Source organism: Metopolophium dirhodum, chromosome 1, assembly GCF_019925205.1.
Source record: "Metopolophium dirhodum isolate CAU chromosome 1, ASM1992520v1, whole genome shotgun sequence".
Taxonomy (NCBI): domain Eukaryota; kingdom Metazoa; phylum Arthropoda; class Insecta; order Hemiptera; family Aphididae; genus Metopolophium; species Metopolophium dirhodum.
The window spans coordinates 124,295,543-124,312,710 of record NC_083560.1 but is presented as its reverse complement, the minus strand read 5'-3'; the positions used below and the strand labels follow the sequence as shown (position 1 = coordinate 124,312,710).

The following is a 17,168-nucleotide window of genomic DNA, read 5'->3' as shown; positions in this document are numbered from 1 at the left end:
CATTTTTACATTTTTTAACTATCATAATTTCATCAATATCCGAGATTAAAGTAACATCAAATTGAAATTTCCAATCCAAAATTACTTTAGTTTATTGTTAATATAGGTAACTAGTTTAGATATTCATTTCTAGATTCTGAGTGGTGTGATGGATGTATTAATTTATCAATGATGTGGGTTTATTTTTTTTTAAATTTTCTTCAACAACATCTATTCTGGTAAAAAAGTGAATCTAGTTGGTATTTTGGGGGGGCCAAAAACCAAAAATTCCCAATAGTTCTCAAAAGCACCTGGAAAACAATCAAAAAACTTTAAATCAAAATTTTGATTAAATGTTTATTTTATCATTTTCTATACATAATACAATTTTCTAAATATTTCGATTAATTTGGAGTTATTTAAAGACATTTGAAATTTTAAAGTTTTCTAATTTTTTATTTTGTAAATGTCAATAACATTTTATTCGTTGGTTAGTAATTTCGAGTGTCTACAGTAATTCGTTTTTAAATAATTTAAATACACCAAAAAAATGAAATAAATTCAGCTCCGGAACTGCTACAAACGGTGAGTTATATGATATAAGCAAAAATTACTTCTCTGAAAATTGAAATACAACAATTTTTAAATACTCTTTTAATATGACATTTTTAGGAATTTAGGGGATAATATCAAAAATGTGGGAAAGTCAATTGCAAGTACCTAGACTTGACGTCAAATTCTAACCTAACCTATAAGGTACCATCAATCGAGGTGACTTAGAACTACGAGGTGAAATGAAACAATTTGGTTTTGTTTAAACATATCAAGATATCTATGAGGCCATGAGGGAATTTAATATAATTTAATTCTACCTCCATTAAAAATATGTTTATCATTTTTATGATAATAAATGTTATCTTAGTCCGTGCTTCAATCCAAGGTCTTTTGTCAAAATTCAAACTTTGAATGCTTATAGAATAAAATTGTGACTGAATTTTTAATATTTTTCAAATTTCATTGCAACAATATATTAAGATTTAAGAGCCTTGTATTACAATTTCAAGCTTTTTTACCCAACAAATAAAATTTTATTGACATTCATAGGAAAAAAAACTAAAAAAAAAAGAAAACTGAAAATGTCCATAAACTGCAATTTAAAACAAATCAATATTGTTTGATAATTTTATCGTGTATAGACAATGCTAATATAAACAATCAGTGAAAATATCATGTACCTATCTACGGTAATTTGTTTTAGAGTTACAATAACTTACACCAAATACCAAAATCGATTTGATCGTAAACCGATTTTGCGTAAAAATTAGCATTTTTTTCTTAATTTGTATGATGTTTTTAACCTCCCGAATGCTCCAACTAGATTCACTTTCTTAGTAACTTAATTGTATATAGGTAATGTATATTTTACACCGCATCATTTAGCGGAACTTTATAATACCTACTCAACTCTTTTTATTCTTTGTCGAAGTATTTGATTTTCGGTTCAGTATATAATTCACAGTAAAAAAATGTATTATTACCTATATAATATATAAACTAAAAAGATGTATTTGAAAAATAGCATTTGAATTTAAATTCCAGATACTTCCAGAAAGTATTTAAAATACTTTGTTGAAGTACTTTTACTCAAGTATTTCACAATACCGCAATTTAGTTTAGGTATATTATATTGTAAAATTGTAAATTGTAATACCTATTGTAATATTATGTATTATGCCCATGGTTATGACAAGTGTTTATGAGTGGGAAAATTGCAGGACTGTCAGTCTCTCCTTCCATCCGGGCGCATTTACTACATGTTACATAATATTATTTTACATTAGATAACGTCATAGTCGTAAGTCGTACCTCGTATATTGTTCCATGACCCATGTGGTCGTGTCCGCATCGAGTCGATTTTTATTTATAAGGTAGGTATTTAATTATTAATATTTATTTATTTACACCAGCTTTCAGCTACATTGATACAAATTACAACGAAACAAAATCCGCTTTTAGTTTCATTCCGATCGTCACTCGTTGTATGGTTCGTACAATATATTCAATAAACCTTGTTGTTAATACATTTATCTGTAACAAATACCTAATAACAATTTGAATTATTGAATCTATTATCTATATCTTAAGAATAAAAATAAAATCGTCCATTTGACTTCGAAGATGGTAAGTAATTTATTTGCTCATTTGATTTTTGCATCAATTTTTTTGTATGTTACAGAATATCTTAATAGCATTTACATTCTCTCCTTACCAATAATTTATAATTAAGCTGTTCGATTTTTGAGAAGTACCTACTGATTGACTGAATCAAATATGTGAACCTGTGAAAATAGGTAGATAGCCTATAAATTCTAATTTTTATTTTGCTTCAAGTAGCAAACATACTATATGAAAATTTAGATATTTAACAATAATTAGCTGCTTACTTATCTAAATACCTACCTATGAATATTTGTACGGCTATCTCCCAATATGCGGTCTACCAAAATGGAAGTGGTCTATCATAATAATACTGATACCAAATAATATTGAACAAAATTAAAACAAAATTCATTTATTAAAAAATTTATTTATAAATCTTATACTATAAAAAAAATTTAATTTTTAGTACATGGGTACTATTATCGATATTACGGATTATCCACAAATCCTATCTTCATATCTCTAAGGAAAGCATCAAAAATATCATCAGTTTTCTTTAATCCTCGCCACCAATACTCGACGAAGTACCTCTCTAAGAGGTCTTCATTAATACCACACATTTTTTTAACAATTTTCAGTCTAAAAGGCCTCCAAAGACTTTCAATTCTTTGTGTATGGTCACCAGTTTCCAGGTCTACAAAATTCTTTGAATAGTTAACTGTTTTATGTACATGTACATTCCTTTTTCAGATATACCTTTATATCCAAGCCAGGAATCAGAATGAACTGTTGTACCAGGTAATACCTTAAAAATAGAAAATAAAATATAAAATAATATAGACAATAAACAGTACACATTATTTCATAGGTACCTCATTTTTAATTATTTAATGTAACGTTTCTTTGTCTCTTCAACAACAAAAAATCTTGCATCAACTAAACCATTTTCCAAAACACAACTTAATCCGACTACCCACGGTCTACCAATTCTCCGACCATAATTGTGATTAGTGTCTTCTTCATCTTCTTGTCTAGGTATAAATGGAGTTTTTAAATCGGCAAGTCATTATTTTTCCGTGCACCCCACAACAAACATTCGTCAATTTGAACGATCAGACCAGGACCTCCAAAAGGTGGCCTTTTGTTGAATAGTCTTACAGGGATGTCTCTACAGAGATTCATCCAGTCACAAATAGTATTTTTGGATCTCCCCGTAAATTGTATTATTTGTACAAGTTGATTGTCCGTAACCCGGAAGTACACAATCTTCATAATTTCACTGAGACTTAATCCATTATTTTTTCGACTATTTGAGTCTACATAAGTAAAAAATGAATTATCATTACGTACCGATTGGGTAGTTTGGCAACCTTTTTTTTTACACCGGAAAACATTTCTTACGTTTCCACGGTAATTTCTTTGGTACAGTTAGACTTCATCGCCACATTTGTGGCATTGTTTTGGACAAGGTAGTATCCATAATCTTGCAGGTATTTAACAGTGGATTCTTCAGTTAAAAAAATGTTATAAAACTCTAGCATTTTAATATTTTAATATTATTTATTTAAAAACAGTTATTTCACCACAAAACTGTTGTAAAATATTTTACACACAACTTTTATTGTTACATAATAAAATATATATCGTTATGAAAAATTAAGATAAAACATATAAATTGGTAGATAATAAATATAAATGATGAGAGATTCCCAGCTATAGGTAGGAAGAACACATAACATTGGTAGACCGCATACTATCCTCATATTCATAGTTACATTGTACTTTATAGTACTTTATAACAATGAATATTTATACTTTGTACCTATTAGTACTTTCAAGCAGTAATATTTTGGTTTTATCAAGAATTTTATCTTTCTAAAACTTCTTTTCCATAAACAATAGGATATTTTTAATGAAATGTCAGGAAGCTATAGTTACAACTTTGCTGAGAATCATATTATTTTCAATGTGATCATCTATTACTCTTTTAAAATTTAATCCACTTATCCATAATATTCTGTGTTTAGGAGATCAAAAGCTTTTGATCTTCTAGGTACCTATCTTTGATATATAAATAATATGTTAAGTATACTTGATATGGTCGGCCAATTATTTTAAATTAAGTATTTATACTTAATAATATGTTGATAAAAACATTTTTGTAATTGTAGCAAAATACCTATAATATAGGTCTATTATAATTTATAATAAATAGTAACCTATAATTTTAGTACAATATGGGTAAAAGTTGTGATTCATGGAAAACCACAATTAAATATGTGATCTATAAATAAATGTAATATTACATAAATATAATATGCTTTATCTAATTATGTACCTATCTCATATTTAAATATTTAATTATTAACTAAACTAAAAATTTGATTATATTACATGTGAACAGTTTCCTTTTATACAGTAGGTTGGTAAGTCATAAAACATTTTGTATTGAAGAATGACATGATCGCTACTATTCTTAGCTTCTCAGCTTTATAAGAGTAAAGAGGTTCCATAAGTTTTCATATTATATTTCTGTGCACAATAACCATGAATTACAAATCTCCAAAATGATTTAAATGTTTATTGTTGATCACTAGTAGTTAGTACTCAAATCTATAAAATGTTCTTTGTGATTTACAGTTCGGTGAATAAATGCAATTTTTTAAATAGTTTTCTATTGTATTCCTTAAAGTAGAACAATTTTTGTGAAGAGTTTCTGTAGTTAACAGAAGTATACAAAATTACATGATTAGTTGAAAATATATTTTTAATTACTAGTCATTAATTACAAAAAAAAAAAACCAGTCAGAAGTGAATCTCGATCTGCCGTACAGTAGGTTAAAAGTGGTTCACTGTAATGGATGGTGTTTAATTTGAATTCAATGATATAATATCATTGCATACAAAAAATGATTCTGAGCGGAGCAGTTTGTCAGGATATTTTATATTATATTTATTATTTATATTATTATTATTAATATGGTACCTGGTAAGTTGAATTATAATTATTTGTATACAATAATATGCTTACAAAGTTTCAAGCTAACAAATAATATTTTTAAATAATAATAAAAAAAAAATTATTCACTTTTAATACGTCACTTATCCGCTCAAATCTTGAATATGCTCCTATAATTTGGGAAAATAACAGCATTGGCCACAGTGACCAACTTATGAAAATACAAAACAAAGTCCTTTGATTCATATGCATTAAATCTAATATACCAAGAACTCCCCACTCAGGATAAGAACATACTTTAAATGTTTTACACTTAGAATCACTAAAAACTCGTAGAATTAATACTTATAGCAACTTTCTTTTTAAGTTAATAAACAACGTGATTGATGATGCATTTTTACTTAACCAAATAAATTTTAAAACCAATACTTATAACTTACGGAATTATGATTTATTTTATATACTACACTTCTTTCAGAAGTACATGATAAATTATCCCTTGAATATTTTGATGTCCACTCCGCCCATCTAAACATTAAATACTTATAACTCATAAACTACTCGCCCTAAATTCGATTTTTATGAATCAAAGTATTCAGAAAAATATTCTGCTTTTGAATATGAAATCAAAACTCTATGTTGTCATTCCTAAAAAACTTAAAACATTATAATGATAAAAATATTTAAAAATATAATTTAACAATAAAAACGTTGTTTTGCTAACAACTTGAAACTATGTAAAAAAAATATTTTCAAAAAAATTCATACTTTTTGAAATAATGAGTGTTTCATGATAAAATAATCACCCTGTATGATAAATATATTTTTTTTTAAGTGATATAGTAACAATGTAAAAAAACTGAAACATTAAAAATTGAGAATGTCCATAACCAATTCGAAACGAGTCAAAATATTTTAAAAATTGTATCAAGTATAAAAAATGATAAAATAAACATATCGTGTAAATTTCAAGTATCTACTGTTATTTGTTTATGAATTACAACAAAATAAGAAAATTGGTCCATGAGAAATCAAAACCAAGATACTGAAGTTGAAAATCTAAGCAATATTTCGACTACTTATCGCGTGAATAGATACAAACAATTTTTTTGTTATAAAACACGCCCTTTTAAAATCAATACATTCTTTGCTCCGCTCAGAATATAAAACATAGTTCTATACTGATTGCTGTGGAGGTTTAAAACATTATTAGTTTGTAGTTGCTATTGTAAAATTTAATATTTGTTAGAAAATATGTTTGACTTTTTGTTCACAGCTATTCTACTCATTTTTTAAAACACTTGTGGGGTATGAGGTTATAGTTGAACTTAAGAATGACATGTGGTAAGTAATAACTTTTTGTTTCTAATCAGACGTAGTACAAAATCTAGTTATTACTTATTTATAATTCTATGTTTTTTTAGTGTCACTGGAAAATTGCATTCCGTTGATCAATTTTTGAATATCAAACTTACAGACATCTGTGTACATGATTCAGAAAAATACCCATACATGGTAATTTTTTAATTATATGGTAAAAATATAAATAAACAGTTTTATTCATATTTTTTTAGAGTTATGTGTCAGAATCTTTCATCAGAGGTTCAGTTGTTCGGTATGTACAACTTCCAGTTAACTATGTTGATACACCATTGTTACAAGATGCTGCACGTAAGGAGACTACCATTCGATAACATTTAATTTGTTATCATAATTTAGCATTTAAGTAAAAATGATTTTATTTACCTAACTTAATTCTATAAGAACCGCTTGTCAAGTATCATTTATTTAATTTAAAGTACCTATAGAAGTTAAAAATACAAAATACACTTTTACATTATTATTTATTATTTCCATTTCAGCCATTCATTGTTTCAACACTTTTTTTTAACATTATTTATAATTTTTATATAATTAGACAAGTATGGTAAGCACATGATAATTCAAATGCTTTTGGTAGTAAATATAATTTATTGTTCATTGTAAATTGTTTGAAATAAATGTGTAATGACAGTAATAAATAATAATGCATTTATTATCTGAGATTAAATTAAAAAATTAAAAAATGATTAGATGTATATTCAGTGAAACCACTTTACTTCACTAGAAGTTCATTAAAAATAAAAAATAAATCATTGGTTGGTTAAACATGTTTTTTTTTTGTTATAAATAATTAAAAACACAATATAAATACAGTCGTTGCCAGATAAATTGAGGCAGTGGTGCTTTTCAGTAGGTGTAGCCCAAACTAGTCGCTGGCGCAAAGGTCACACAGTTGGCTACGACGCGTCGTGTCACCAGTTCGAACCCGGCTCGGTGCAAAAAATTTTATTTATTATTATTATTATTATTAATATTATTTTACAATTTCTACTTTTTGTTCTTAAATAAAAGATTATTATCAGAATATTTGATTTAAAATTAATATTGTAAAATAATTTTTGAGACAATTGTTGGTTTATTGATGTATTTTGGGTAATAATATTCAAACACAGAGAACGACTGGTTTTCTGTTATCGCGCCGCCACCGCCATCTCAATTTATCTAGTAACGATTGTACAAAAATAATATTTTGAAAATTTTACAATAGAATTTTATTTTCTTTATTTGAAATTCGTTATCGTGAATGGCAATGATATAATTTTGTGTATTGATAATTTTCCGATATTATATCGCAATATTGGAAGTTTTACAATATTGACAAAAATATCGAAAATACACATACACATTTTAAATAATTATAAATGAATAAAATATATAAATATTAAATTAATAATTATTATTTCAAAAATGTGCTTTACCTATAATATTATATCGTACATAAATTCACCGACTCGTGTTTGGGAGGGTAGTGAAACATGCATTGACCATATCTTTATAAAAAAAATAGATAAATATTACATAGATAACGCAATAATCTTAGAAACATCAATCACAGACCATTTCCCTATCTTTATTCAAATAATGCCATATATTATAAAAAAATCAATTGAAATCACAGACAATTTAAGAAACACAAGAAAATTTTTCAACAAAAACAATTTCAAATCATTAATAAACAAAGAAACATAAAACAACACACCTACTACTGCCTCCATTAATAGTAATCTTGAATCATACACCAAAAAAATACAAGATATAATACAAAAATGTAATGTTTATACAACCTATTCAAATACGGTCCCAATAAAACCTTTGATTACAAAAAGTATATTAAACAGTATCAAAACTAGAGATTTACTTCACTCACAGTCAACAAAAAAACCATATGATTTAGCCTTAAAAGAAAAATTTAAAAAATATAGAAATAACTTAAACAACATCCTTAATAAAGAAAAATTTAATTTCTATAGAAACAAAATAAAACAATGTAATAAAGATCCCAAAAAAATTTGGAAAACAATTAATGAAGCCACAAAAGGCCAAAATTATAATAATAAAAATAATAATTTACAAATAAATATAGAAAATAACATATACTCAAATAAAACATACCTTGAAAAAATTGCAAACTATTTTGATAATTACTTTGCAAAAATAACTACAAAGAACTTGAATGAATTAAATGAACCTACTTCTGATAACATTGATGAAACAGTATCTCACCAATCTCTTAATATAAGAAAAACTAATCTAATCGAAATTAAAAACATAGTATTATCTCTAAAAGGGGGCACCGCTCCGGGTCATGATAATATTACCACTGAAATGGTGAAAATGTTTGATGATGAAGCACTAAAGCCCCTAGTCAATATAATAAATGACATAATATACAACGGTGTTATTCCCAACAGCTTTAAACTTTCGATTATAACACCTATACATAAAAAAGAAAATAAGACTAATGTAGAAAATTATAGACCTATTAGCCTCTTGACAACTTTTTCAAAAATATTTGAAAGAGTGGTCAAATTAAAATTGGCTAATTACTTAGAAGAAAATATGTTACTTCCACCAACACAATTTGGTTTTAGAAAAGGTTTTAATACTGAAGATGCTATCACAAGCTTAACCCAAACAATATTACACTCTATAGACACAAAAAAAAAAAAACAATTGGAATATTCATGGATCTGAGCAAAGCTTTTGACTCAGTAAGCCATAATAAATTATTAAGATATCTCAATAAAATAGGCATCAAAGGAAAAGCTCTATTATTATTTAAATCTTACTTAGACTGCAGGCGCCACAGAGTTAAAATAGACGATATCTTAAGTGAGAGTAAAACTATGACCTGTGGTGTTCCGCAAGGCACAGTATTATCACCGTTACTATATATAGTATATGTTCTGGAATTATCCAACTTAAAACTTGATGGAAGTATATATTCTTATGCAGATGATACAGCAATAGTTGTGACAGGTGAAACATGGCATTCAGTAGCTAATATAGCAGAAAATTCTTTAAGCAAAATAATCGAATGGTTCTCTAATAATAATTTATCTCTAAATTATAACAAAACTGTTTACATCACATTTTCAAATTCAATAAAAACATCGCCCAATATGTCTAGTATAAAAGTACATGACAAAAAATATACATCCTTTTCACAGTGTAGTTGTATAAGTATAAACAAAGTTGTTAAAACCAAATATTTAGGCGTCACATTTGATCAACACTTAAGATGGAACTTTCATATATCGGAGCTTAATATGAAACTGCACAAATTATACACATTTTACAACATGTCAAAACACTTTTTAAATATTCACTGGCTAAAAAATACTTACTATAATTTAACCCAATCCCTGATAGAATATGGTATAGTAGTTTGGGGTAACGCGGCACAAACCCATATAAATTGTTTACAGATAGCACAAAACACCTCCTTAAAAATAATCTATCACAAACCTAGGCTTCACTCATCCAAAAATTTATACTCCGAAGCCAAAATACTAAAGTAAAACAATTATATTATAAAAAAACTCTATATTACATGTCAAAAAAAAATTTAATACAACCGGTCGTTCATACTTATAACACAAGAACTGAAAAATTAATATACCCAAAAATGAACACAACTAAATACTACAATAGCTATATGATAACTGGATTGAAACTTTATGAAAAAATATCCATTTCTATAAAAAACACTGTGGAAATTGAAACTTTTTTGTATATGGTTGCCATTGGTTACTCGGGCAGATGAGGTAAACGTATGCATAAAATTATCACGTTTACATGGTCTCGATTAAAGATAGTCTTAATTGTATTAATTAGTGTGTTAAAATTAGTCTCATTTAGTTTATATAAGTTTTAATAATATATTTAGCATTATACTAGTAAGTTATGATTTTAGTTAATTTATTATTTAAAAACGCTGTAACTGTCTATCTCCATCAAAAGCTATGAAAATTACCTTTTGTAAAATAAAAGTACAAGAGGATAGTCTTCATGCACTTTCATTAGTTATTCATCAATAATGTTGGATAATTTTTTGTTAAAGATAGAAAAACTGGTAAGGAATTTTCTTTTAACATTTTTTATGTTAGCTATTAAAAGAAAAATGTTATGAATTTTTATCTCAAAAAATAATTTATGATGAATGTATTAGTTTTACAATGATGAGTTGTTTTTTTTTCTCATCACCAGAACTCGGAACTTATTTAACGGTATATTAAAAATCTGATTTGATACAATTTTGTTTCATAGTACATACAATCTAAATATAAAAATGTATGATGCATATTCTTGCATATTTGACTAAATTTACATGATTTTGTATGTTTAAAGATTTTAAGCATATTAATGCATACTATGTTAGTAAATCAATAATTTAAACAATTTAAAAATAAAGAGCCGCCTCACATCTCAGAATTGATTGCAATTTATCGACCCAGTATAAACAATCTAATCATTCAATATAGGTAATTAAGGTAAATATATAACATGATTTAATATTTGCTGTACCTATTTGATACATTAAATTGTTTTATAATTAGATCTGTGAATAATTGAAAAAATTTTCAAGGTCTACATACCAAAAATAAAAATTATACATAATTAAAATATATAAATACATGTTTTAAATTAACTGCATAGTATACTACATAACAATATTGCATATTTAAGCTTTTTTAGTGCATATGTATGCATATATTTAAATATTTTTTAGCGCATTAAGTTCCGAGTCCTGGTTATTATTGTTTTAAAAAGAAAAACCATATTGCTAATTAACAACTGCAATGCAAATTCTTTATTATAATACACTTGACAACATTAAATAATTATTCAATCACTGTTAATTCATAATAAGAAAATATAATAATTAGATATGCGCGACACCATGGTCTATGTGAATACGTAACGCATCTAAAAGAAAACATTATAATATAACTAATATAATAACATAAGCTAGAATTATATTATGAACAAAAAGGAATTGTGTCTAACTTCAAAAGTTATCACTCATTTTGGGACAGTGAAAATGCTTCAATTATCTTCAACAGCATATTTTCTGATTGGAAAGTGAATCTTGTCTATGCACTATAAAATAATCGAAATATTGCGACTCTCTTTGAGTTATTTATAGGCATAAGAAAACATTATTTTTATGTTACCCATTTGGACTGGTTAAAACTTGTGCCCACTTCTATTAAAAACAGAAATGTGTTCCATAATAATAAGTGGAAAATAATGGGTAGCGTCAAGTTAGGTCACATTTTTTTCTTAAAATTACCTATAGTCACAAAAATTTGCAAATTATTATAAAGTCTAAAATTTATAAAATATTTGATTTTTATAGTTTAAAATATTTCTCATAACTCATGAGTATATTTTCAAACTGTAACCAAAAAAATCTAAATATCATATAAACACTGTTTTTTTTTTTTTTTAATAGATAATTTAAGTTCAAATTTGTACATATTTAAATAAAGAATAACAATAGTAGTTAAATGTATTGCAATATAAAAATTTTTTTCTTGGTTACTTGAAACTATTCTAGCTACTAAATATCAAATATAATATTTTCAATAAAATTAAATTCAACCTACTGTTTTACTAATATTAAATAAGGTTTAAAGCAATTATTGTATAATAAAAAAAACTTAATACTTAGGAATGTAGGCTAACAGACAGTTATGACAATTATAGGCTTTGCTAAGAACTGTTTGTCGTATACAATTATTATTTTATAACATTCGTTGTATGAAATTTAAAATACATTTCACAAAAAAAAATTTTGACTCATTTTGAGCCGTTTAAGGACATTGTCAGTTTTCAATTTTTTTAGTTTTTAATTTCTATAAATATCAATAAAACTTTATGAAAAAATGCTGTTGAAGAAAATTGAAGCATTTTTAGTGTCTCAAAAGTAAATTTAATACTCAATAAAATTTTATATTTTGGGTAAAATATCATAAAAATGTAATACAATAAGGCTCCTGATATATTGTTACAATATCAGTTGAAAAATATTAAAAATACATAGGTACAGTTTTTTTTATACGCATTTAAATATCGAATTTTGACAAAATTTATCAAATTTAAAATTTAATAATTATTTTGTAGTCAAAAATCTTTGAAATGTTCAACTTTTAGGTATAGTTAAGGATAGAAAATTTAAAATAAGGTTTCTCATAAATAGGTTATTTATAAATAACTTTATTCTCAATAATATTATCATCAAATATACTTAGTAATATCATAGGCTGACTGACCGTTTTCGCTCAGAATCGTTTTTCTTGTACAATAATATTGTATCATTAAATTCTAATTTAATACCATCCATTACAATGACCCACTTGTAACCTACTGTACATCTGAGTGACGCCCACTTGCTCACCTTTTTATTATTATTTATGTCAAAAAAAAAAAATAGTTGCTTTGTTATAATATTTTTATATATTACCTTATAATATTATGTAATTGAAATACAGAGGTACAGTTATTAATAAAGAAATTTGATTGACATTCTTTGGTTGTAGCAATAGTTATATATAAGTAGGGCTCGGATTTTAAAGCATATTAAATAACAAAAAAGCACAAAATTGTTTTAAAAAAGCAAAAATGAAGCACATTTATTTTTTAAGAAAGCAAAAAGACAGCATGATCAAAAATTAACATGAATTAGTTATAAAACTGAATAAAAATTAAAAAATTTAAATAAAATAAAAGGTGGGTAAGTGGATGTCGCTCTGTTGTACAGTAGGTTACAAGTGGTTCACTGTAATGGATGGTGTTAAATTTGAATTCAATGGTACAATGTGTAATATTAATAATATAATGTAATATTATAATATTATTATTATATTATATAGTATTATATAATGTATATCTATATTCAATGTATAATATTGTATAAGAAAAACGATTCTGAGCGAAAACGGTTAGTCAGCTTATGATATTACCAAGTATAATTGATGATATTATTGTGATTAAAGTAATTTATTTATAACTTATTTACGCGGAGCCTTGTTTTAAATTTTCAATCCTTAGCTATAAAAGTTGAACATTTTATACATTTTTAACTATAAAATAATTATTGAATTTGAAATTTGATAAATTTTGTCAAAATTTGAACTTTAAATGCTCATAAAAAAAAATTGTGCATATGCATTTTTAATATTTTTCAACTGCTATTGTAACAATACATTAGGAGCCTTGCATAAAATTGTCACGCTTTTCTACCCAACAAATAAATAAACAATAATTTTATTGATATTTATAGAAAAAAAAACTAAATAAATTGAAAACTGACAATGTCTGTAAACAGCTAAAAAAGTGTGAAATTATTTTCAAAATTTTATCGTGTATAGAAAATGCTAATATAAACATTCAGTGAAATTTTCAAGTATTTACAGTAATACGTTTTTTAATTACAACAAAATAAGAAAATTGTTACACGAGAAATCAAGTGAATATCAAATGTTGTAAAAATATAAATTTCAAACGCTCATAAAAATTTAATTTGACTTTCTTGTAGACATTTTTTTTTTTGATAAAGGTAGACAAACTTATGGATAATCTTGTATTACATTTTCAAAGATTAGATTTAAAAAGAAAAATTTTTATGAATTCTCAACTCAAAATAATTTGCTAATTTTCGTGATTTTTCCGAATAAATAAATTTTTCCGTGATATATTATTTAATACTTTAAATATTAGAATATAACCAAGCAACATTTACATTTTCTGATTCAATATTTGGATCATCATTCTATATAGCAACAGGATTCCATGGTTTACATGTAATTATCGTAACAATTTTCTTAATAATTTATTTATTACGTATAATAAAATTACATTTCTCATAATATATTCGCCATATTAGATTTGAATTAGCTGCATGATATTGACACTTCATTGATATTATTTGATTATTTTTATACATAACTTTTTACTGATGAAATAATTAATTTTATAAATATACAAATAGTATATTTGATTTCCAATCAAAAAGTTTAATTTTTAAATAAAATAATTATATTTAATTTAATTTCAATATTAACAATATTTATTATTATATTAATTTTATTCTCAATTATAATTTCAAACAATATAAATATAAAATTTAATTACAATAAATCAGCACCATTTGAACGTGGATTTGACCCATTTAACAAATCACGTATTCCATTTTTCTTAAATTTTTACTTAATTGCAATTATTTTTGTAATTTTTGATATTGAAATTTCAATTATTTGACCAATAATTATAAATTTTTAAATTTCTAATTTATTATATTTCAATATTATATTTATAATTATTACTATTTTTTATGAATGAAAATTTGGATCACTAAATTGATAAAATTAATATAAAATTAAATATTACTTTGTAGGTAATAAATAATTATTTGTACCTACATGATAACAATATAATTTGTGAAATGGTAAATAAAAGAGAAACTGTAGCTTCTGATACCAAAGAAATTTTTTTCAAAAAACCTTTCGGTCAAAGATTCGTGGACTTCCTAGGTCCTACTTATTTTAATTCTATGTCTGGTTATTACAAAAAAAAAGATTATCTGTAAATATTCTAATGCCAAAATGTCAGTTATCAAATGGTTATTTTTGTCTCTAGTTTAAGTGTGGATCTATTGATGATTCCAGGTCCGATCTTATTTTATTTGTTCATATAGATATCTAATCTTATGTTAATTATCATTATATTATGAAACAGTTAACCCTCTACCTTCAAAACAAGCTCTATTTCTTACAGAAGGAAGATAATTTTAATAAATTCATGTGTTCAATTCTTAGTATGAATTATATTTTGTATGCAATTGAGAAAAGTATTAAAATATAAATAAATAAATAAAACAATATGTATATAATAATATACATAACAAAAGTCAGCATGAGTTACTAGAAAAATTATCTTTGGTAGGCACGTACACAGAATAAAGAGGGAGGGGGAGGGGGTTTACAAAATATAGCAATACAAATTGTACAGCAACATAATACCTAATTTTCGGCACCTAATTTTTGATGGATCCCTTTACCAACACTGTTATTGGCAAATAGTACACAGCATTTACACAGGGCACCTTGCACTTTTTCGGAGTAAAAAAGCCAAGGAAAAACGGTTTAACCAATCTAATTGAAATTTCAGCCGCCTTTGTTGTTTGATGGGAAATTGGTAATTTTTGGGTGGTGTCCATGGATTTTTTAATAACTCGTATTTTTTTGCATCATTTATATTATTAGAAGCTGATAAAAATAATCCAGTATCCAGAGAATAATTTTTTAATGATTCATTGTCTATATTTGTATCAAGTTGGGTCTGCAAAGCGTTTGGTACATCAACTTCGGTTGCAATATTTTCAATATTACTCGATTCACTTTCAGTTTCTTCCTTATTTTTAATTTTTTTTTTACACCAAAATTGAATAATGATTGACCCCCCCCCCCTTGTATACATGCCTGTCTTTGGTTATTTTATGTTTGATTTAACTAATTACCTCGAGTTCGAAATTATTAATGACTAAAGATAGGTCGGTTGGGTGACGGAAAATAAATCAGTATAATGTAACAACAAATTTTGTTAACTAAACCACTCCAATTTTTTTCAGTGCATACATAACTTAATAGCTCAATCATTTTAGTATAATAAAATTTACTAAATGACAACAATAATGTGTCATTTTATTAGTGAATATTGATCCTTATATATCAAAATTGTACACAGTTTATTTATATTCACGTTTATTAATAGGTACTAAATTAAGTTTAAAAATTAATAGTCTTTCGGAAATAATGAATTTGATTTAAAATTTATTTTGCCATGCATATCTTGATTCCATGCTTATTTGAATATAATAAAATTTACTAATTGGCTCAACAATTAATTGTCTTTATATCCTTTCTTATCAAAATTGTACACTTTTCAATTTTATATTTATTTATTTAAATTAAATTAAAAGTTTTAAAATTGCCCTAAATCTAGCCAGAAAATGCTTCTAAAAAAATGTTCAATCCCGGTCTAACTTAACCTTATTCACCACTCAGAATATATTACAATATTTTTTTACTGATGCAATTGACATATTTAAAATACTTGATAATTATGTTTGATATCATGATTGGGACTTTGATGTTGTTATAATTAATTAATAAGGTTATAAGTTTTCTACTTATTAAAGCAAAAAAAATGCATAAAAATGTAGCTTAAAAATTAAATTGCTTACACAAATGTGATATATTTTACCAATGTTGTGTAAATATTGTGTGACTTCCATGTGATGATCCATGCCACAGATATTAAACCCTCCTGTTGCCCTATCGTTTTTTTTTTGCTCAAGCATTGGAGCAATAGGGAAAATTAATAATAATTAAATACATTTTTCAATAAATTCTGTCAAAATTGTTTGTTTTAGTGTATACATATTTGCTCATATTTTTGTGTTTAAAGCTTTCAAGTCTCTAAGTCTAGCCATAGTTTAGTTATGTTCATAGTCTATGTTTAATCATACAAGTTTTTGAAATCAATGTTGTCATTTTACAGTGTTTAGAAATGTTATATTTAATATTAAGTTGATTCAAACAAAATATGAAAGTATAGGTATGTAAGTATGTTATTAGTTATTACCTAAGGCTCGGAACTTTAAGCATTTGCATATTTGTTT

General features: G+C 25.4%; 1 protein-coding gene across 4 annotated transcripts; it reads left to right on the top strand.

Moving 5' to 3' along the window:
• Positions 1-988: 988 nt before the first annotated feature.
• LOC132935513 (U6 snRNA-associated Sm-like protein LSm2) lies at positions 989-7,129 on the top strand. 4 transcript variants are annotated; one of them, XM_061002091.1, is made up of 5 exons: positions 1,808-2,160; positions 2,890-2,937; positions 6,375-6,442; positions 6,523-6,613; positions 6,673-7,129. In XM_061002091.1, exons 1-5 carry the CDS (start codon positions 2,158-2,160, stop codon positions 6,790-6,792), a joined length of 330 nt encoding a protein of 109 aa, XP_060858074.1. In that variant the 5' UTR covers positions 1,808-2,157; the 3' UTR covers positions 6,793-7,129. The 4 variants fall into 4 exon arrangements, with proteins under 4 accessions (XP_060858075.1, XP_060858074.1, XP_060858077.1 ...); XM_061002092.1 differs by lacking the exons at positions 1,808-2,160; positions 2,890-2,937 and adding an exon at positions 989-1,223; XM_061002094.1 differs by lacking the exon at positions 2,890-2,937 and having other exon boundaries at positions 1,811-2,023.
• Positions 7,130-17,168: the final 10,039 nt, after the last annotated feature.

Coding starts and splice junctions, on each gene's coding strand:
- LOC132935513 (XM_061002091.1), top strand. Junction 6,443..6,522: donor GAACTTAAGAATGACATGTG/GTAAGTAATAAC, acceptor ATGTTTTTTTAG/TGTCACTGGAAAATTGCATT. Junction 6,614..6,672: donor CAGAAAAATACCCATACATG/GTAATTTTTTAA, acceptor ATATTTTTTTAG/AGTTATGTGTCAGAATCTTT.